The sequence below is a fragment of the Dermacentor albipictus genome, chromosome 3 (genome assembly GCF_038994185.2).
Source record: "Dermacentor albipictus isolate Rhodes 1998 colony chromosome 3, USDA_Dalb.pri_finalv2, whole genome shotgun sequence".
Classification (NCBI taxonomy): domain Eukaryota; kingdom Metazoa; phylum Arthropoda; class Arachnida; order Ixodida; family Ixodidae; genus Dermacentor; species Dermacentor albipictus.
Genome location: NC_091823.1, coordinates 125180895 through 125204640, shown reverse-complemented (window position 1 = coordinate 125204640; position 23746 = coordinate 125180895). Strand labels below are relative to the sequence as shown.

General features: G+C 43.2%; 1 protein-coding gene across 1 annotated transcript in view; it reads right to left on the bottom strand.

Moving 5' to 3' along the window:
• LOC135909443 (MAM and LDL-receptor class A domain-containing protein 1-like) overlaps nt 1–23746 on the bottom strand; it is a 240271-nt gene that overhangs the window by 52211 nt on the left and 164314 nt on the right. Inside the window, exons 37-46 of the mRNA XM_065441401.2 lie at nt 23255–23400; nt 22251–22335; nt 21823–21942; nt 16725–16880; nt 14578–14663; nt 13589–13756; nt 11322–11418; nt 8773–8922; nt 3266–3439; nt 791–889 (exon numbers count right to left, since the gene is read on the bottom strand). Coding sequence (XP_065297473.2) covers nt 791–889; nt 3266–3439; nt 8773–8922; nt 11322–11418; nt 13589–13756; nt 14578–14663; nt 16725–16880; nt 21823–21942; nt 22251–22335; nt 23255–23400 — 1281 coding nt within the window. The remainder of the gene's footprint in view (nt 1–790; nt 890–3265; nt 3440–8772; nt 8923–11321; nt 11419–13588; nt 13757–14577; nt 14664–16724; nt 16881–21822; nt 21943–22250; nt 22336–23254; nt 23401–23746) is intronic.

Below are 23746 nucleotides of genomic sequence, written 5' to 3'. Positions count from 1 at the left end.
GGCGCTAAAGTTTTCAAGTACTTTCATCATATGTGACTCCAACGAGTAGTGTACATAAACATTCTGCGGCCTACTCATTTTGCAGTATCACGTCGATTGCTATTAACCTATGCCAGAAACGCACTCCGGCATAAAAAGAAATTCTTCGGAAGCTAGTGGTAGTACTGCTATCAGAAATTTCTGTGCCTTCTTACACACTCGTTGCTCGAAAACTAACAAACACACTGCATTGTCATGACATACTGAATGCGCAAGAATTGAAAAGGTGTTCAGCGCAGTTTTGCCAATTTGGGACTTAATAATTGCGCTCCTCTCGTTGATATCCAATTACGAATAAACCTCATTTATGTGTAAGCTATACCATTAGCCATCTTGTGTTCTGCAATTCTCTGAAGGTTTATCAGAAGCAATTCCGGGTTCTTGCATCTTCCGCCGGCTTCAAACAGCAGCAATTAGTAAATTCACTTCACATATATTTCAACTGAAATGGAAATGGAGCCCTAAAGCTTTCGACTGGCGTGGAAGCGTTTGCGATACTAAAGAATTGAAGTTACCATGAGGCATTCTAAGCTTCAGGAACCGTAGTTGAAACTCTATATATATTCGTGGCGAGCGCCAAGAAGCAAGCTACGTCAGATCACTCAGGCACGTTTTTGCAAATTTTGGCTGTTTCGTATGGTTTTTCGCAAATTCTCATGCACACGTTCAAAACCTGTTAGTGGAATTGTACTATGCAATATTCCCTTCGGGAGCAAACTAGTAGCTCGTAGAATGTAATGCATATACTCACGTTTGGTGGGAACGTAGGCATAAAAACTTATCACGCAGGAGTGCGCAATTTCACCCATCTTCGGCGTAACCAAAGCCGTCATGGTGCCTTCGGGCGCCTCTGCGATATTACAGAACAAGTACACATGTTGTGTTAATAACTGCCCTAAGAGCGAGTATTTTTCGTGAATTTGGCGAACAAATTTATTAAACAATACACTAGTGGTACGTTAATCTCTTAAGCGCAAGATTGTGCATTGGGCTCAACGTACACTGGACCTGTTTTCAGCGACCTCCTATGGGAGACTAGGAAGGGAGCAAGGGAAGGGAAAGGGGGAGGGTTCCAATAGCGAGCATTTTAACCTTATAAACCTATAATTTGTGACGCAAAATATCCGTGATCATGTTGAACAAGATAAAAGAAACTAGTTGTTCTAAAGTAGGGCTCAACAATCTCTCAGATGGATTTCCCATGCTGATCGCTGCGCGGAAATGAAATTAGCAATTTGTAGACATTGTGCACTCTTAAATCGTTGTATTGTGTTGCGCTATGCACGTTTGTTCTGGGCTAAAACTAAAACTATCACTAACGCCTAATGGAATTGTTTTCTATACGTATACATTCACTATAATAGGAATGGTCCGCCTATAAAGCACATAGTTTAAAAAAAAGAAGACGGAATACTATGCGCGAGTAAGACCAAGTGCCTATTGCTGAGACACTTGCGAAGAAACTGCCAATAATGTCTGAGTCATCGGCGTTCAATAAGCAAATAAAAGTAACTAGCTAGTTTTTAATCGCTTTTCTAACTCACAAAATGTTACTGATGGGGGCTGTAGATAATTGTAGGACACGTAATCGAAATGCTTCGAACAAGGTAGATTTTGCTTGTTAAGTTTCTCCTCCATATTGAGAAAGTCTGCGAAAAAAAAAACCTGACTACGCACACGTGTGATCTCAGCGCCGTGAAATAGTGCCAGTTGAAAATCACGTCGTTAATTTGTTGTTTAATCCAGCGGTTGTGCGCACACACCTGCTTTCGATGACACGCGAACACCAGTAGGGGGCGTCCTACTCCGGTGGCTGTTGCGTATGGCGAGGCCGCCTTGTGATTAATGCGATCTGCGATGAGGACAGTGTAGGCATCTGGGCGCAACGAGGACCGATAGCTTCGTCTGCGCAATATGATTGCGTGTCAGCCACGATTACGAAGTGAAACGTCATTGTAACTTTTTTAGACCGCACGGATCTCATGTGGGCTTCGGAGGGGGGGCATTGTGGCCTGAGCTGGGGGAGGGCGGGGGGCGACGCTTGTCTGCGGCGTTAGCTGCTGAGGTCAATCTGCAGTTCCAGCGCATGTGATGTGTATTACTGCTCCTGCAAGGAGCGATGGAGATCGACTAAGAGCAAGGCTCGATGTGACGCTCCCTTGGGTAACGCTTCCTGAGGACCGCGAAAAACACGAAAGTGATAAAAAACATTGTAGTGGCCCGCCACCCAGGCTATACAGCAACGATGACTACGATATTGCACCAGAGTAGCGCACGTCGTCACTATGGAAACAAAGAGGGCTATTCACAGCTTCCTCTTCTAATATAAACCGCGTAGATATTGTCACGTGGTAGTGACGGTGAAGAAAGAAGCAATACGGTGGAATACAAAACTAGCTTTTATTGGGCGAACCTGTGCCCACAAAAACAGGCTACACTTATAGCACAACGATAGCGGCGAACACATTCGGCGATCGTCGAAAATCTGATCAGCGGGTCAAGCGCGTCGGCTTTTATAGAGCAGTCGTCGAATGTTCCAGATTAAACGTTGGGACCCGCATGCCTTCTAAAATGTTCTACACCGTTCGTGTCAAGCGATGAAATCAGATAACACAACGTTCGGCGACAACAGACAGCGGATAGAAGCATCGATAACTTTCCAGAAACTTCGGATACATGCAGGCGCGTCCCGCGCTGTGCGATAACATTTGTTAGGCGACAAAACTTGTCGCCCGATAAAGACAAGTACACGTGTCAATATATAACCATAATACAAAATATTGACACGGGAAATGAAAACTCATATAGAGCTGCACTCAAATTTAGGGTTAGGGAGTATCGTAATCATGGGTGAATTTTTTTCATTGATTTGACTCAAAATTAGCAATTATTACCGAGAATGCTTTCGCTTACATGAAATCAGCCACTAGCGTTGGTCGGCCAACTGCTTTCGATGTAACGGCACTGCGGAAGCGAGGCAAAGTGATTTTTCACTGTGTTTGACACAAGCTTGAAAATTTTATGTTGTATGCAGTGCAGTAACATTTGGCTCACACGTTCATAGCAGCCTTTACTTCAGATAGGCCATGTTTTCTCACGATTATGAAAAGTTTTTCAGGGGATCTCTTTAGACAGGTAGGTGATGATTAGATGAGATGGATGACGAATATTGCTGGGGCACAAGACGAGCCGATTGAGTGGAAATTTTTCTTAGAGTGTAGCTTACCTCGATTAAGCAGGGAATACGCAGCGTAGGCTCCTTGGTCGCTTAAGTGGCTGTCCGTGGTCGGGAAGCCCTTATTCTTCTTTCCGTCTTGCACCGCGGTCCAGTTCCAGCCGTATCGCGCGCTCGAGTCCTTATTCTCAAGGCCGCACAAGTCCGTGGTGAAATCACAGAACCCTGTGTGAAATATAATGATAAGTGGAGTGTGCAGGCTCCTGAAATGTACCCACTAAAGGGAAATGTTGCATTAAGCAAACTAATACACTAGCCCGGAAGAAAGCTAACATATCAACTAGGCAAGATGGACGAGAGTGTAGGCTTGGTTTGATTGAAGGAAGGACAGGAGAATAGTCCCGAAAGAATGAATATTAACATAAAAAAAACGTCTGGTTGGCTACCTTAGGCAGGGGAATGGTTACAGGGGAATCGCATGAGGAAAGTTAAGACAGTGTAATTGCATGCTTGCACGTGGGCTGTGTAGGCGCTCAAATACATTTCCATAGGCCAGTCATCATGAAGAGGCCCAAAAGTGTCTGGTCTGCCTAGTGCGCCGGCGAGTAATGGGGATGGTTTTCATGTAGCACCTTCACGGATAATGGATGATCGTCCCATGGTTGCAATACGTTGGAGAGTACCTGTCCATCTAAATAAAGTCAAGGTCTGCGGCAGAACATCTCGTCCATGCTCCTTTCGCCAGGGCACACGTCGCAGGCAGCACTATCCTTCATTCGAGTTAGTGTTGTTTAGTCCTCGCGAAGGTGATTCCTATCCACAGTCGATGCAGCAGCAATACCCCGGGTCGGCGAAGCCTGGGTCGAGTTGCAGCGGATGATTTCGTTACTGTAGTTTCGTACACCGTATATCTTTTGTGTTCAGCTCGCTTACGAAAATGTACGTGCCAGGTTGCGAAGCTACCTCGCAGTGTCTCTCCTAGTAGGAGGAAAGACAACCAGCTGGTCATACTGTGGTGCTCGAGCAGGCATGTGTGCGTCATCAGTTCCACTGATGCCGCCACTAGAAGGAAATCTCGTGTTTCATTTTTGTTGTTTTTTTTACTTGCGCAGTGGAGTTCCACAATTTCTGCAACAAGAATTCAAGTCCAGAGCACAGATACATAAGTTCTTCAGCTGTATGCCTTCGCAATATGTGATATCTAGAATCGTAGCGTTATTCCTTGTGTAGTTATAACCACACCACCGCCACAAATCATCTGTATAGTAGAATCATAAGTGCGCGTGTGGATAATGAAGTTATCGTACAATAGAAATAACCTAAGTTGTTCGAGTTCAAACAATGGGAGGCGATACTTTCTGAAGCTCTGGAATATATAGGTGCACTTGACAACGGCCCAAAAATTATAGAAGAAGCATGCGTGACCACTTGCTTCACCTATTACCGACCAACAATGTGTGCAGGCCGCTGTACTGAATGTTGTGTGAGGCCTTTCCGCGGAAAGAATAGCAAGATTATGGGAAGGTGCCCGGGGCTAAGTTCCGGACGTGTGCACGCATTGTCTCAGCGGCAACGTGCCTGGTGATTGCACAGTCTTTAGCGAAGGCAATAGATTTAGCCGGTAATATCGCTGCGCTATAAGACAAGGCATATCCTAAACGTTTGGGAATGGATACTCCAAAAGATGCACTTTTTGGTTTAGCAAGTGTCAGGCAAGACTGGTAGCCGAAAGGAATTACACAAATATTACTCTCCGTTGCACAATTGTAAAATACAGTGCATGTGCACCTCTAGGTCTTTCCTACAAATAACCTGAAGAGATGGCCAATCACAGCGAGACCCTTCTTTATGTATTTTATCTGAACTGTCCAAGAGAGATCCCCCTCAGTCAGAACGTGTGACATCTGCTGGATGGTGTGAGCAGCCTGTTTATTAATATACCCTATGCAGACAGTGGGTATTAGGTAAATTCTAACAACGAGCACTTTTGCCTGATATGCTCCTTTTGGAAAAATGACTCGATATCAACATGACTGCCTTCTTATGCCATGTGCTTAAGTGAACCTGTGGGACAAGTGGTGTTCAAATACAAATTTTGCGTTCGTAGCTGGAGCGTCGAGTGGTTTTTGAATAGCTGTCCACGACTTCTGCGAGGGCCAATTAAAAGGCGTTGGGCTCAGTGTTGCGCTACTGTTATGCTAGCAAAACGGGTCATCCTCAGTGAGCACCATAAAACGATCTCCTTGGTAAGAAGCCACAAATACAGAGATAAAACCTGCCACCAATTTTTACTACTTGTAACGCCTTAATGTTGCTTTAGTGGGAGACGTTATTGTAACTCCATTTAAGATCAGAAGCAAGATCAACAGGTAATCACTTACATGCTTCCTCGTGTTCGACCTATGTCACCATGTCAGCAACGTTGTCTATGTATGACCGTTCACGCATGAATCCTGTCTTTCATCTGGACAGACTTCGTAATGGTCAAGATACCACACCAAGAATCAGGAGGAAGAGGATGTTTATGGCTGCTGGTAATAGCCGGCAATGATGTCACGTCGACTCCGCCTTTCACCAGAGTTTAAGAAACCTAAAATCTACGGGTGTAAAGTTCAGTGCGTCCTAATTCAACGCGCATTGCCGGACGGGCGAACAAGCTGACATTCACAACGGTGCTTAAAGGGACGCTAAAGCAAAACAATAAATCAGTTTTTAGACTAATGAAACACTGTTTGAGAACCATGCAGGCAGTCATTTCAAAAATATAGTTTCATTATTAGATGAGAAAATGAAGGTCCAAGTATCTGTATTTTAATTTTGCGCCGAAACCCCAGCGCTGGTACGTCAGCGTGACGTCAAGGATTCCAAAGTATGTTTTCGCATTTGGGCCGCGTTAGCTGAGTAAAGATTCCCGAAACTTGCCATGTTTAATATTTGGTTCCTTTAGAACACAATGTAATCAATCTGTACCGATATATATAATTAGTAGGCCCTAGAAGATGCCATAAAAATCCAAGATGTCACAGCCCCCAGGGGCGGGAACTTCAGTAGGCGTCGCCACCCATATTTCGTTCTTGCGCTTTTTCTGGCTTACCAAACGTCTTATCGTTGCAAGAGTGGTGTTTTTGGTGTTGTAAACGGTAATTTATTGATGGAGAAGAACTCATTTTTCACTTTAGTGTCCCTATAACACTACTATGAGCATGACCGTGAAATCGTAGCCTAGCTGTAAGCAATCCAGTACACTATGCCGCAACGGCCCACACACCCCCACAATACAATACCCTGAACAGAGATTCTAACGTTACCAGTCATAATCTAAATCCACACACTGATGTACTTCAATACAGATTGGAACATTTCCAGCCTGAATGTCCAGGGCCTTGGTAGAAACGCGTCGCTTATTTTAGCGTGTTGGGCACGTCGACGCTGATGTGTTTCAAACAAGACATTACCTTCTTTAGCGAGTCTATGACACTGCCAGAAATAATGTCCCACATCTTCTCGAGTCTTCTAGGTCACATACAAAAACGACATGGTAATTGTGATTGTGTTTAGCCATGTAAGAACACTCCCTAACCTCATGCGTAGGCGATACAACAGGAAGGCCTCTTGTCTTACCAACCTCTTCAAAGAAGACGTGTGGTAGTGAGCATCATGACTGGAATTGATTGGCAGTGGCTCGTTTCAGGACATGTTTCAGGACACCTTAGGATTATTGTTGTGGGCATTATATAAGCTGCATCGCAAAAAAACGCAAAAAACGAAGGTGCTTCGTTTCCCGCTACACCTACATGCGAGGGTAGCCATTGTGATATTATAGCAAATTCAAGTCTTCGCAGTGTCTCGAGACGTAACGAGCCTTTCGTACACTTCTCTGGAAAATACCCTTGCTCTAACAACTGTTGAGTACGCTTGCTATGGGGCAGCATCACAGCGCGTATCGCCCGCTGCGACATCCATTTTCTTAAGGCTGCATCAATTGCCACGTTCTCGCTTATGGTCGATGAGGCGCTGCCAGTCTATTCGGGCAGCCAAGGCACCTTGAGAGTCAGAATTACAAACATTGATGCGCTGGCTTTATGCTCCACACCAGCCTAAGCGTAGGTAAATTATTTAAATGTTCATACGCTCTCTCCAAGTTTCCAAGCACCAACCAATCTTATACCGCTACAGTAGAGATTGCTGTGTATGAAGGAAATTGTCAGCTAACAGTACCGACCTACGTATGGCCACGGTGCTTCAGGTCACAGCCTTCGTTAATGAAATTCCACGCCTAGAAGACGGAGTTTGAGGGTCATGAGAACATCTGACTACTGCTAGAGCATCAGCTTTATTACCTTTCCTACGCTAATGGAAAGCACTATCGTACGGTGTGACGTGATTACTGGAACTGAAGCAAGCAACTTGACGCCTATTCCTGTGGAACCGTACCAGTCTGCCATGAGACATTGTACCGGAGCAGGAGTGCCGCTTGAACTGTGGACATCCGACCCTACTGCACGTTCACGTGACACCCACCGGGAGTGACTTTTTTCTGCGGACGAACTAGACGCTGCGTTTGCCTTGAGTAGGCGTACCTCAACACCAAGAACTGCTGTCATTACATACCACGCTCTGTGCAATCTTTCTTTCTTTAGGCGATAACCTAAAAGATATACGGAGTGCTACATGCTGCATATAAATTCCGTAAGCATCTTTTTCTAAAGCCAAATTCTGTAACTAGGAGGCCACCAATGGCTGTTCATTGATAGCCAAGTACATCATACTGGTAAACGCAATTTAGGGCTCAACCATAAACGTTTTAGATATCTCAGTGTCAAACGAAATAGTATACTTAACAAATTGAAAGCTTATGGCCTTACAAAAGTGTCCTTGCTAGTGCTGTGTGCCCACAATTCCTAAAGGGTTGCTCGACCTTAATTTTCTGGCTTCCTTTAATGTTTAGGAAGCATTGAATAATGCTTAAAAAGGATGATAAAGTACTGCTAGATTGAGCGTTTTAGTAAAAATAGAAATTTTTTACAGGAAGAAAACATGGAAGAACACTACGGGGCAAGAACTTTTGTTTGTTGTTTAAGCTTTCGTTCATTACACCAACATCGTATTTTTTATATTGATTGACAAAGTCCAACAACTTGAAACTTAATAGACTGCCTATTAGAGGAAATGCTATACTCTGTAATTCAGGTATTTTCGATAGTTAGTGACGACGCCAGCAAGCCAGGCCATCTGGCTGGCAAACATCGCCAGCTTACAATAAATGCAGCACTTCTCTCTCTCTCTCTCTGTCTCTGTGTGTCTGAGTACTGTCGCTTCGAAGCTGCACTGGTCATTCCGTGGTCTTCATAGAGTAATAATTATGAGAAACACAAACATATATAACTGCGCTGAATTTTCTTCGCAGCATGTTTGGATCTAAAACCAACCAAGAGCTAATTAGTAGTCTGTTTGTGGTAATACCTCACCAAAGCCTGTAACAGCAACAATTGCATACTGCTTCACGTGCCATACCCATTTCTTTAGAAAATTGATTATTTATATAAATTTTCACTCACCGCATCGAGATTCGTCAGCTCCATTGGAGCAGTCCGTCTTGAAATCGCACACCTGGGAGTTCTGAATGCATTCGTTGAGACCACCGCATTGGAACTCATTTACTCCGCATACAAAAGGAGGCATGGTTGGCACAGGTGCTGCTGGCAGTTCTGAGAGAAGTCATAATGAGAGAGGGAAAAATCAAAGGTAAACTCAACTTTGGCTCTACCAAGAAGTGGTTTATAAGCAGCCTACAATTGCTATTATGCTATGACTTCTCGTACTCTAAATCGGATCATGTGCAAAACTTGAAACATCCAATTACCAAGACTGACAAAATATTATGAGGAGCCAAAACGTGCAGAAAGGACAGTGAATGTCAGATCACGTCGCGACCGCTGTTACCGAACACTCACTGTGTGAGTCAAAGACAACGACTGTGCGTCGCTCCAAATGCATTAGTCCTATATGCACACGCACAAAATGGACAAGCGCTAACCATAAATCTCTCCGTGCGTGGCAAAGGTAGGGTTTGTGCCCGAGGCAGTGTGTATCAGAGCTAGATCGTGAAGAAAAAAAAGGGGGGTTGTTGATTACTAAGAGCCACAAAAGTATTTTGCGTTAATCCTATTTGTGGTGTTACACCTATTTGCTAAGGACAAAAAAAAAACACAAATCTTATTGCTACGCTGTGAGCGTTAGTCAAACTTTAAAGGTGCTGGCTTGTCCCTCATCTAATACATTTGCCCTTAAGGCTGTCAAGATTGATTGAAACGACAGAGAAACCAAAGTGCAGCTGCTGTGACAGAAGTCATAATTTAAAAATCTGTATTATTCTGAGGACTTGGGGCACACAGAAACATTCGACACGAGAGACTGACCACTATACCTATTAAAGATTACTACATGCAGGTTTCATATCACCTGCAGCAGCCACCATCATGTTTACTTGCCACAAGACGTAGCCAAGACAAAAGGTTGCTTTGCCCTCGTGGACGATGGGGGCAAAACAGTCGTAAAGGCATATGGGACTTCGTCATAGTACAAACAAGCACCCTTAGAAGTGCAATCAGTTTTCACTGTATCCTCATTGTTGTAGCGTAACTTGTTCGCACCTTCATAGCCTTCTCACGTGTCGCTTATCCCCTCCATAAATTCACAATGCGTACTTAGCGAGAAAAAAAATTCGCCTAAGTATAGTTATTTGTGCGCTAGTTTTCTGCACAAGCATTCACTGGTGAATTTGCTTTCTCTGCGAATGGTTCTCAGTGCGCTTTGTCATCTTAACTTGTTTCAATATTTTTTGTATCCATGTTTCGGAGGGATAGAGAAATGAATGGTTAATAAATTTCCTGTCTGCAAGAGCCTACAGAACTCGCTTGTTCACAAGATTCTTTGCATTCTTTTATCGATTCAATTGATTTCTAAAAATTTACGTGTTCCCTTAACAGACGCTGTGAAACGTAATATTTCATTCTTCATCTCACCCACGCAAAATACCTTAAGAATACGTGCTAAATATTATGAGCGCAAATGGTATTTCCTTCTTTTTAAAGTACGTTACTGGAATTGAAATTTCCTTATATAAATCCCGACTTCGGTGACATACAGAACAGCCTCGTTCGGAAAGCGACATCTCTGCAATCATTTCGTCTTTCAAGCAAATGAACTCATGGCACAAGGCTTGCAAGAAAGGAATCTGGTTGCATCTTTATACTTTGGTGGTAACAGAAAACAACATCGCTTAGGCGATAGCGTCGTTTTGAACGCATACTTCGTTGCATTTTTTTGTCATGATTGGGCCTTAGCAGGAAATTATAGAACATGGCCAACTCTGATTTCTACATTCGAATACACATAACAAAAAGCAATACTCGCATTAGCCATCCACTGGAGCAATTTGAATAATATCGTTGCCTCAATGAGAGCGAATTCTGAATTCTACAGATTGCAGAAAGCAGAATTTTGATTTAGGGCATCAGAGCTTTTTAAGAACAGCTTCAGAAATCAGTAAAATAACCAAATTGAATAAAGAACTTTAGAAATGTACAACTCTTCACCAAAAGCAGATGTCCCAGTCCTGCACTGCATCTGCTAGAGAATTTCAATGAAACGAAGGTGATGTAGGTGTTTACAGGTCACGGAAAATTGTTAGTGTTTACGAGGGTTTTGCAGAAGTACAACTAAAAGTTATTAATATATTCGAAAACTGTGTTTAATGTATCAATCTTGGCTGCTGTAGATGCCTGAATGTGTGTAGTCTTCAAAATTATATATTTTTCAATTTTTAAGTTACAAAGCTCTAAGCCATATATTTCAGTTCCTTTTCTCTGCTATTTTAAGTAAGTTCTGTCGAAAAAATCGATCGTCTAATTTGAATTCTGTTTATGGCAGTCGGTAGGACGGAAGTATTCCACTGAGATGCAAAAAAATGCCCTCGTCCAATTTGGTGCATCAGATGCCGAGAGAATTGATTTCTCCATTTTTGTGTATTAAGAGCTTCTGAGCTGAAGCTTCCTATATTGGAGGCGGTGCTGGAGAGGAGGATATCGCATTAATATCAGCTCACCTTCTTGCATTGCTGTACAGCTCTCCCAGAAATGGACGTCGTCAATAGCAATGTAGCCTTGCTTTTCAGGTGTTGTGTGTTCTCCTATGAAAGCCACCTATTAAGCCGTATGAAAAAACTTGAAGTTCAATATTATTATTTACTTATTTGTTGATTTATCAGAATGTATTGCGAGTTAGTATTTTTGCAGGAAGAGCACATTAAACATTGCGTGTGGTACAATTGAATAAACAAAGCTATTTCCATACAGCAGAGCCGAAAAATGGCATTAGTATAACGAATAAATAGTAGCAGTGCATTGCATACGTTAAAAGATTTTACGAGACAGTACGTGGTAGCCAGCTAACGTATAGCGGATAATGAAACACTGTCATTGAGAAGTAAATCCAATACTGATTAACACTTCTGAGTTGATAAAGAGAGGTATTACAAGAGAGAAAAAATCATTTCTTTGTTCAGCTGCCTGTTAGCTATCTATTACTGAAACTGCATTAATCAGATCATTCTATTCGAGAAATAGCAAAAGCTCAACATAGGACTTTCATATAAGTTATTAATAATGATACAGACCTATAAACGTTTACAAATTTTTACTCGCTTCATTTTTCTTGGCGGGTGCATAGTGGTGATGGTCCTCGGCACTTAAACATAAAGGCATACAAGAATCTAGCTCCTTGTTTCCAATAAGTTACACTGAAAGACACTACGAAGTTTTCTCAAAAGAGCACCGCAGCCCTAACATGAAGATGCACGAAAGGCATGCATATGTCAGACGCAGGCAACGGTTCCTCGTCATTTTTTATAGAAAACTATGAAGGTTAGGCCATATTTATAGACATACATGGTGAGAGAATGAAAAATCGCAGGAGGTATTAATAAGAAAGATCAGTTTCTACGTGACCTCGTGACTTCTTGCTGATTTCTTCACATTGCGCGCCTCTGTAACTTCGTTTAACGTATTCAAAATAAAGTGTGAAAAGTCAGTGTGAGTCTGCGCAATATAACTGCCCCTATGGTGTCGTGCAGCACACCCATTTGCAAATATCTGTGGCACACTTTGTGATTTACAGCCACTCTTGGTTTTCAATGTATAACCTGCAAATTTGTGCCAGCAAATATTTGAGGACATGAAGATGGCACCGATCATATGTGACAAAATAAACGCCTATCAGCCTATTTTGTTTCTGAGAATAGGTGATTGGATCACATGGTGTTACACTTGTAAAGATGCGTATTCAGTTGCAACAGAAATTAGAATTTATTTGAAGCTTCCCAGCTTAAACAATTCATCGTACATGAAATAAATTTGTGTACTACACACAACATGCGCGACTAAAATCATAGGAAATATTAAAGGCGCATCAGATAAAGCGACGACTGAAACGTGCTTCCTGAATGTTGCAATGTTTAGTGTGTTTCTAAATAACTGCAAGCTCTTTCTTTACAGAGAAGTGCGTCCAAGATACAATTAAGTAACTTTGCACTGATAACATCCTTGGCTGTCAGGGTTTTTATTATTGCACATTTGACCTGCTAACTCATTCTTGCCGCCTTACATTCATAGTTATGTTACATGCTACATAGCCCCAATCCAGCTGATATGGTGTTAGTTCGACACTAAAAAAAATAAATAAGCGTTCTTTCAGAAGTTAATCTGCTTGAGTTGGCGTGCAAGATCAAAGAATTGAGAATACTAGAGGCGCACGATCCGGCAACGTTCTTTGTAAATTTGCTATCAACGTAAGAGCAGGCTGACTTTATGAACTAAGTCTGCTAAATAAACAGCGGCACATATGCGTTGAATACCGCCACAGGCGTAATATATGTAATGGCGTTATCTGAGCGCACGAGCCTTTCTTCTTTTACAGGCTCGTGTACTACTGATCACAATCTGTACCCACCAACTTTGCAACAGTTGCAGCTGTTTCTGTATTAAGTTTGCCTGAAATACTTCGCTAGGCTGCACTTCACCATTCAATTGCCATGAATATTGTTATTAGCGTATCAATGTCACTCGCGCCTGCTAATCGAGACAAGAGTGTCAATGTCCACATTGAAGCTCACTCCCCGGCAGCTAAAACGATGTGGCATTTCACTTTCGCTTATCTGCACTGATGATGAACCAACTGGACTTTGTTTTGTCCGGTAAATCACTCCCTAGATGGCGCTTTACGGTGCCGAGTGCACTATGACCAAAATATCTGATAGTGTGTGGTGAGGGGCCGCTCAAATTGAGAAGCTGGTCAGATGGGTCTTGATATGATCACCTGATAAGGAGCGCCACTCTTGAATACGGCGCTGACGCCCACAAAGTGAAAGAATTTGCTTGTCCTGGACTGCTTCCAAACTGTCATCCATGGTCCATCTTTAGTTGAGCGGATGCCAAGCGAAAGCCGCGGCCTGCTTCTTCCTTGCATCGCATAGAAAAACGTCACCTGTGTGAATTACAAAAGAAAAAGAAAAATTTTATGCAGATCCTACGCACGGTGGGAATTTATGCAAGTGAAGCTTTCTGTGCTGTTTGCTGTCATTGACGATATTTGACGGTGATGCTGATTGCGTAAGACAGTCGTGATGGGATGTTTAGCGTTACCTTGCGTGCACCAGTTGTGTTTCCCTGCGTAGTACGAAGAACACCCAGAGAGACGTGTTTCCTCGAGGCATTGTTGTCATCATCAACTCATCACCGGACCAACCATCGAGCAGTGGGAGGCCCAGCTGACAAGCCCGAGCTCTCAAGACCAGCATCGTCTGGTGAGCAGGGCGAAGCTATCGGTCCAGGCCCACGGCATCCTAGACTATGGACACCGCCTACCTCGGACGATTCTATCGTACGCTCATTTCTACAAATAAACTTATTCCTCCTCCTCGCGCTTTTATTTCAGTTGGTCGATGCATGTCTGCATATTGCAATATGCATGTCTGCATATTGTCTTAACAGCGTAGTAATGTAAGAACAGACATAAATGTACTACATCTGAGAAGAGTCAGAAGAGTAAACATATTTACCTCAAAAACACTTGCGTTTGCTTGATAAGTAAAAAAAAAAGAGCACAGAATGCTTTGAACACCACAACAGTGCTAACTCTCGCCTATTAGTGCACGGTAAAGTTAAAGCAAGTAGCAGCGCAAGAAACAAAACGAACAAAAGGAACAGTGCTTTGTCCGTTTCAATATGTTGTTTCTGTCCCTTGCACTGTTACTTGTTGTATGTTTGAAGACAAAGTAAATAGAATATAACACATCGCATACTCACGGCACAATACGAGGAGTTGTCGAGAGTTGGACCTATGATGGTTGCATTCTCTGCTTTCGAAGGAGACTCGAACATGATAAAATGTCCTGAAAGAGCGAGAGACAGCTTTAAATACTGCTCGTGGTCGAACACCCCTATAGTACAAAAGCACGCGCGAAGCTGCTATGGAAACAACACATTGAAAAGGTTCTCGTAAGGAGCAGGTAACGAGAGATTCATTGTGGGATTAAAATTAAGCTTGATGCACAGTTCGTTATTTGGTCAACCTTAATCTTATGTGTCCGGCAACTGTCTCTATATCTTGCTACAGCATTCAGTAAGTGCACTGCTACGTTCAGTGAAGTTTACACTGGCAACTTTCATATACGGCGAACCCCGCCAGGTACTGCGCGTGAGTGCTCCAAATGTTCTGGATAGGCGACTTGTCGGTTCGTGCTGAAGAATTCGTTCATTGATCGGAATTGGTGGTTCATGCTGAAAAGCGCTGCATCTCTGAAAATAATTTGCTATAACACTTTTCAGAACCCGTCTTGGTTTCTGTGCCGAAAAGGTGGAGGCCACATGATGTCACGACACAAGTCGCTCGCGCTGTTCCTGCTGTCGCTATGGCACGTCCCGATGAAACGTGCAAAGCACCCTTCTTCATTTTTTTGTGAGTAACAACATTATACCAAGCCTTATTGCTAAAAGACAACAAATTTGCCTTGAAGTCAAACCGTCAAGGTGATGTCGATGTCACCAAGCCTGGCAGTTCCACACCACTTATCTAGCAAATTAAAATATCCTATTATGTTTCTCAATCCTCATACTGCTCAGTGTCATTCATTTTCGTTTGGGAACCATGTGGTTGAGCTTCTGCTACTTTGAAAGCATGTGCGGTTTTTAGGCGATAGTGTTAATGGTCCCATGTCGCAGTAAATCTGGTGTCGACGTCGGCGGAGTTGTCCGTGAGATACAATCTCCATACACATTTAGGTATATATATCTGCCACGCCTTGCTATATGTCATGCGGTGTATACGGATTATATTGCCAAGTCATTTTATCAATAAAGTTACTGATACCGCGTCATACATTCTTGACAATTTTGAGAATGACATCCCACAAAGAAATGTAATTGAAAGAAATCACCGACAGCGCATGCCTTTTCTCAGACTTCTTCTCAGACCTAAATATTAGAAGTGCGAAACAATAACAGAAACCCAAAAATGATGTAATATTGGGGGTGAGGGCAGGGGGCATGGTTTTGGACTACCTCCTGGATCGGCCGACGCAAGAGGCTGCGTTTCAACCAGAACGCTCGCCTTTGTGCATAGTGTTCGCTGGCACCCTTTCCCGGTAAACATTACGGTTACATAAGCTGTAGTTGCGAGAAAGTGTGAAAAGCAGTCAGGAGTCTTTGAAAGCTTTCGCGTTGCACTCCTAAAGGCGAAGCTTAAGCGTCCTGCAAACCTTAGTCTTGCTTTTATCTCTTTACGGTGGAGCCGCCGACCCAGTAGTTACGCTGCGGAGCCCCAGTTCTCTGAGATGGTAACACATAAATAACGGGCCCTTCCCGACCAGTTCAAACAGGCGCCGTGCGCAATGCTGCTTAGGACGTGAAAAAGGAGAGTCATGAGGTCATCGAAACCTGTCGTGGCGGTCCTATGACACCGGACACAATTGACGCTTACACACGCTCTATGGCCGTGCTGATGAAAGCTTAGTCCGTTCATCCCTCGATGGGAGAGCGGGGAGAGTGAATCTTCTCGGTTTCCGAGAAGCGAACAACCGGGTGGACCGAACAACCGGGTGGCCTTTAACCAGTGCACTGCACTGACTGATTTATGCTATAGTTGTTTGTGGCACGACAGGACGACCACCTCCGGCTAAGGCGGCGCGGTGAGTCTCTTATTCTAGGTCAGCAGCCGTGCTGCGCTTGACACGTGTTCTGAATGGGTCGTACGAAATGGGCTGTAATTAATCATTCGGGACACCGCCTATGAAATGAGGCCACGGACCGCAATTGTAGAGTTCACAGCTGCCTAAAGAAAGCAAGCAAAGTGAAATGTTAAATGTTCGTCTCAGTACTCATTCAAAAGCGTTAGAAGTCGGAAATAATCTCCGAAACGTCAAGAGGCAATTAGTGCGTGCGTGTGAGTGACGTACCTTCAAGAGAGCTTGTCGTGTGATCTCGTGTTGGCGACTCTAGTAGAGACGATGACGGACGAGTCAATCGCCAAGTACTCTTGGTTCCATCAGGTGGGGCTTGCGGCACCCAGTCGCAAAAGGAGGATTCGAAACTGCAGCTCAGTCTGTGGTCGCCTGAAAAGTGCACGGTAGATGTTACGACGCGCATTCGTAGTCTGTAGAATTTGCGCCATCAATCATCTTTTACGTGAACCTGCACGCGCTGCCACCATGCATTGTTCCACTTGAAACTAGACGCTCACATCTTCTGTATCTCTTCCACATCAACGTAGTGAATGTTGGCAATGACTCGACAAGTTTGTAATTCATGCGAAAACGAGCATGGCGCGGAAGACAGGCCCACATGAAGAACCACACACGTGAGGCTGTTTTTCTAAGATGTTTAGTGCTAACGAAAAGACCATATACGTATAGAAAGAGGCGTTTGCGCTAAGACCACGAAATGGAGCAGGAAGCTTCTTGTCAAACGAGGGGATATAAATATCCGTTTAAAGGTCAAGTGTAACATTTCACAAGGCACATGCGAAGCCTTCGGAACAGATTTAGGTATATAGTCTTGGTTCAAGGCAATAGGCAGGGAAGTAACACACCAACTATCAAACCTCCTAATGTAGACTGCTAATTCTATAATATCACGCGTCAGCTCCAGGCTGTGCCTTGCCAAGGCACAGCCTGGCAAGGCAGACGTTCTTCGCTGAAAATCTTCGTTGAACGTTCTTCGCTGATCATTGTTGATTGTACAAAGTAATAAATACCAAAGAAGATGAACAGTTGTTCAATGAAGCCTCAACGAATATTCAAAGGTGGTGCGAAAGATGAAACAACCAAATGAATGATGACAAAATTTCTGTATTACGCATAACACATAGATAAATATGTGCTTTAACATGAATATGCAGTGAACACAGTCATACTTGCTAGAGTTGACACATTGAAACACCTTGGGCTAAAATTATGAACAAGCTCAAGTTGGAAAGACCACATCACGGACGTCTGGAAAAACGTGGAAAATAAGTGCTGGTTCCTTCGACGGAAACTACAACCAGCATCTCAGTCAACAAAACTGACCCATATCTATCATAGAATACACCTACACTAGAATATGCCAGAATTATATGAGACCCTGTTCAGACTGGATTGATCGATAAAATAGAAAAATTTAAACGTAGGACAGCAAGGTTTATCCTTTCCAACACGCTCGCAGACAGACTGTTTCCAAAATGCTAAGAAAACTAAACTTGCCTGTACTAGCCAAATCACGGCGTGCAGCTCGGCTAAACGTTTTCCTCCTTTCTAAAAACTATTTTAACATTGACAGCGCGCCATATCTAACAGCACAAGGTGGACAATTAAGGAGAAACAGAGACGGCCTTTTTCAACAAGCACAATCGCACCTTACCTGCTCGTTGTTTCCAAAAGCGATCAAATAATGGAATGACTTACCTGCATTCGTAGGTGAAAGCTCTACCATAGAAATGTTTGAATCTAGAATGAATATGTTGTCAACAAGCAGTACTTCATCAATGATGCTACTAGCTGCTCTCTCTCGTTTTTTCACTAGTATAACCACGAGAAACAGCGCTTTACACGAGAAACAGTATAACAGCGAGAATCCCTACTTAACATGTGTACAACGATTATATATATATACACACCGAAATGTGCATGCTCAGTGCCTTACGTGATTGTCTACTGCACTCTTCTATATATTTGTATATGTATTTTCATTCTTTGTATCTATTATTGCGTCACTTACGAACTGTAGCGTTATTGTACGTGCTGCTTTCTACCAAACTAACAGTACTTGTAAGTAAAAAATTCAAATAAAGGAATGCAGCCCCATTACCGGCAGTGGATTCCTAGACGACCTTGGAGTCTGTTTTCCATGATAAACTGTCATTACAGGCGCCTACCACGTTACCCAAGGTATTGCGCCCCCCCCCCAAAAAAAAAGAAAAGAAAACAACAGCAGAATCAAGTTCACCACGGCTATGGCACGGGGCAGCAGTGTTTCATAGAGGACCCACTCTGTTGGGAGGCTGGAGTGTTGACAAGCTCACGAGCTTGCGGCGATTGAACATCTTCCTTTTTTTCATCCGAAGAAAACCGTCGTTATGCCAATGCGCTGCCAAATCTTGCTCAGTCTATGGGATACATCGTGTAGATACAAGAGCTCCGCAAGCCGGTTCTTTCTAAATGGTGTCGTGGCTGAGCGTGTATTCAAGACATCTGATCTGCTTAAGGATCCTTTCCGCTACATCAAATAGGCGGCCGACCGGTGCTTCAAAGCTTCCATACTTGCTTACGGCGCCGCATGTGTCTTTCTCTTTCCCGGTCTACCGCGCTGTGCTCATGTTATGAATGCTTCACTGATAGAATGAGCTCTGAAATTTTGGACTTCCTAATTAGGCAAAAAAAAACGGAAGCAGGCGGTTGTGCTTTGACACACGTCTTTTTTTAATTAACATTCTGCATACTTTAAAATACGGCAGGATTTTATTTTGTCACCGGAACCATTCGTGAGTTTCTATTTCATCGAGGCCTTGTGCACATCATGCTGGAGGGGCGGGAGCGTTACATTGGTGCGTAGTCATTGTGCACTTTTCACCATCGTGATGCCACACAGCTGGCCTCTGAAAAGATGTTGCCCAAGTAACGGGTGCAAAGCGCGAACATGTGTGGTTATGCTGGCGCAACATTTAAAGTAATGTTTTTGGTTCTGTATGAGCTGTCATACAGAAATTTAATCCTCACTGCGGCGTGTCATCGTCGTCAAGCTGAGGCTAGGGCAACAAGAACAAAACTAGTTTTCAAAACACGTAATTGTAAGAAGGAAAGAATTCGACCACTTTCTTCAATCAGAGCCCTAGGAAATTCACCATTTATCCGGACCGCACCTGCATTGAACTGTGCAATTCAGAAATGGCTTTTTTTTCATCGTGGTTTCTACGCAGCACGAAGTCCAATTTAAATTACATAGAAGCATGTAGACCCGTTGTATGCTGGTGCTTCATGAGCGACTTACGAGATGCATTGTCCATTACCTGTGGACATCAAACACTCCACTTCTGTTATTTCTCAGTTATTTCTGTACTTCGCAGAGCAGACAGTTTCTTTTCTTCTTAAAGGTAAAGCTTCGACAGACAATATCGTCAAGTGCTTCGCGCACTTACCAAATAACGGAACGGACCTTGTACGGAACTTCCACTTAGCCGCCCCGGCTGCAAAATTTTTATGACATGATAACAACAGGTCAATCGGTGTTCCATTTGTATTGGGAAAGTGGTTCGAGATGGAAGAGGGCAGTGGTGGGAGAGGACGAAAGCTGCAGTGAACACTCGTAGCCGAGCACCAATTAGCTTCTTCAGATGCACGTGCTTATAGCGCGAAAGTTTTGTGGCGTCCGAAGGTTTATATGCTTTGGTCAGAGGTGGCTCTGTGCTACTTTCCTCCATGGCCTACGGTGTAAGTTGCAGGTTGCGCTTTTTTCCGCCGAGATGCGCCACATTTCCCGTTTAATATTAAAGCGAATGGTCGGAAAGGTAGCCGGCCTTTGTGGAGCAAACGAATGGAGACTGAAGTGCACATGCAGCAGCTGTCATGTCACCAGTGGTACGCTCATTCAGTTCTAATCGCGTCTATCACATAGCTGTCATCACTGCAACGCTGTCGCAATTTTATTTTTGCATGCCATTCTGTTAATGATTCCGTTGTCGTAACACGCTCTTCGTCTCAATGGTCGCCGTTTCCATGTTGTCACACCATCGTCATCACGCACCACCATCGGCATACTGGCACGCCGTAGGCCGATAATACTCGCTAGTGATTTGTCCTGCCTTCATCATACTCCGTTATCGATGTCAGTAGTGACCTTCCAAGTATCGCTAGTACGATCATTTGATTTCTACCGCCCGGCATTGTCTATGTTTCACACTCCCCTTTTATTGTTGTAGCCCAAAAGTTCTTGCGCCGTGCGTTACTTTCCTTCATTAGTGTTTTAAGCATGTACTTCAGAAGCTTTAAAGATGCCTTCCGACATAAGAAATTTTACTGAGCCACGAGCGCACAAACTATTTCGCCGGAATCAATCACAAGGAATTGACTTGTTGACATGTTTATTTTATAATTTATCACAAGTCCTACAAACGGCCTTGTTGCTTACTGGGAGCGCCCGAAAGAGCACACGCAGGCTCTGATACCATCAGAAAATGCACCGATAGCCAAGCTTCCTGTCAGAACGGTTCAAATGTATGTGAAGTGCGAGGAATGTGTCGAACGTTTTCTTTCCTAACACTCGTCTATTCCGAAGCCTGGAATAATGTTAAACGAAAGCAACGAGAAGCACGCTATAATTAGCAAAGATGAACAATTCTTGCACGATAAGTGCGGCAGGCATGTTCCTGACACTTCGGAGCTGCAGCTTTCCCCTATTTAGGTAAACGTTATAAAACGAGCGCATGGGAGTAAGTCTCCATGCTTAAAAAATTAAATATGGTGTTTTAGGTGCCAAAACCACAATTTCATTATGAGGCACACCGTAGTGGGGACCTCCGCAATATCATGGACCACCTGGTTCTTTTACGTGCTCCTAAATATAAGTACGTGGGTGTCTTCGCCCCGATTGAAATGCGGCCCCGCTGGCCGAGATTTGATCCCGCGACCTCGTGCTCAGTTACCCAACACCATAGCCACTAAGCAACCATGGTGGACTTAAATTTTCATACTTATGATGCCTCTTACGCTCATGCGTTTTGATTAACATCTCAAAGAAATATTTTGTGCATGCATTTCATTCTATTTCCTTTGACCTTTCAAATACGAATTTTCAGAACGTTTACAGAAAATTGTCTAATTGCTTGCATTATAAATTCCCATGTTTTACTTAAAATGTCACATTTAACAGTTTATTTTGTGAGAAATGGCTCTTGAAAGCAATTGATAAATCTGAAGGACGCGGAAAATGGGCACAATTTTACCAATCCATGCAGAAAGAGTTCAGCACTATAAAAAAGCATTACAAATTTAGAACCAACATAGCCAACGCTCGCAAACTCACCACAGTTTTGTTCATCGCTGCTGTCACCACAGTCGTCCACATAGTTGCACTGCTCGTACTTCATTACACAGGCTCCGTTTGTACAGGAGAAATCCACATCAGAGCAGTTGCCTTCTTTTGCTGGGGATAGCAGAAGCAGAGAAAGTGCAGAAAAAATTGGACGATTACATCTTTTCAGTTTTCCTTTTATCTTTCACAGCAACTGATTGAGGTCTAATGCTCCTTCCGGACTATTGTACTCTGGTACTTCCGATGCTTCTGTAGGTTTACTGCCATGTTTTAGTTTCTGGCGTTTCGATGCAGCTTGTGTGATGAGCAAGTAATTTTCGTGGTGTTTTGCATCGACTTTCCAGCAGCTGTTTCCTTTCTCTGTAATTTTAACTGACTGTTTCTGCGTATTGCTGTATACTTCACTTAAGGGGTCTTACCTGGCAAAGCGCAGTCACTGAACGTTATGTGGTCTACGGCGAACACAGATGATGATTGCGAACGATGACTGCTGGCGAAAAAGAACTGAAAAGAAGACAGAATTTTTTTAGCACACGCTTCACGAAAACACAATATTTGGTGTTTGAATATGTACAAAGGTTTTTGCGTATTCTTCTTGCAGATTGGGAAGACATTGATATTACTGAAGAAATCACCAAATTAACGTGAAGAAAAAATTTGACGGCAAATTCAGATGTGCCGTACAAATGACAATGCACTCGAGGAAGGTAAATGGTTAACCATAATTCGCAATATTGAACTTTTTCTTGTGCTTGTTCAGTTGCTTTGTATGTCCCTCACTATATGAAAATCTAGGAAAAATTACCGTAGGGTTGCCTCAAATATCAGTATATCAATATCAATCAATATATGTTGTGTGTCTGACATACGTGTCTTAGATTTTTGATTACTTACAGACATATGTTAGTAAAACGTAAGTGTTCACAACATTAGCTCTATAGACGTGCACAATTGAAATAGTATATATGCCACTGAGATAGCTTATGGCGGCAAGCTGGTTCTCGTGTCTACACTGTATTCTCAGTACATCAAAGCTGAATAAATTCTGAAATATAGAACAACATTCTTCTGCTGAATCTGCACCTGGTCATGTCATCAATGTTTATTTACTTTTTAGGGTTAGTACTTGTGCTATTAGATGCCCACCACACCAGCTCTAGATTCACTTAAGATCTCCGATTATCGAATAAATTAATATTTGGACTTTTTGGCCACAAACACGTGCTGTTCTTGATGGCTCAACGACCATCATAGTAAAAATGAAACGACTCTACGTGCGTCTAAGCTAACAAACGTGTTATCAGCATCTAAAGAGTTTTCCATAACGTATATCGCTGGTGTCACGTTTGCGGTAACCATCCATTGCAACCCAGCAAGAAAACAGCTGGTAGAGAATCCTTCGATTCCAGTCAGTGTGACCTACGCTGACTTCTGACGGGTAGCGCCCGATTTCCACAACTGCTTCATTCCACGTTCCTTCTTCGGGGATTTCGGTCAATGCATCAAGTGTCCACACTGGAAAAATTTCACCACCGAGGTCCATGTACAGGTCGAGGGCCAATTTGCTGCCTGAGAATAGGGACAGATGAAAAAATATTAGTTCTCTCGCAGGCATTGTAATCACATTGGATATAAAATGCTTGCTTAAAGAAGCGTATTGCCTTCTTATAGTTTCTCCTAGAAATAATGACTCCTCGTCACCATTTAGCCTCTCTACCAGCGGACAGACCACGCACATCTTTCAGCCAAACGATAACCGCACATGATGAATCATTGCCAGCTTGTTTCACTACGGCTGCCAGACCTGCGATTCCTCCATGGTGCCTCGCTCAGCCAAAACTCAACCTCACAATACCTGGCATCGCGAAAAAAAAAACGTTATCTATCATTACCAGCCCTTAAACCGCTCACGCTA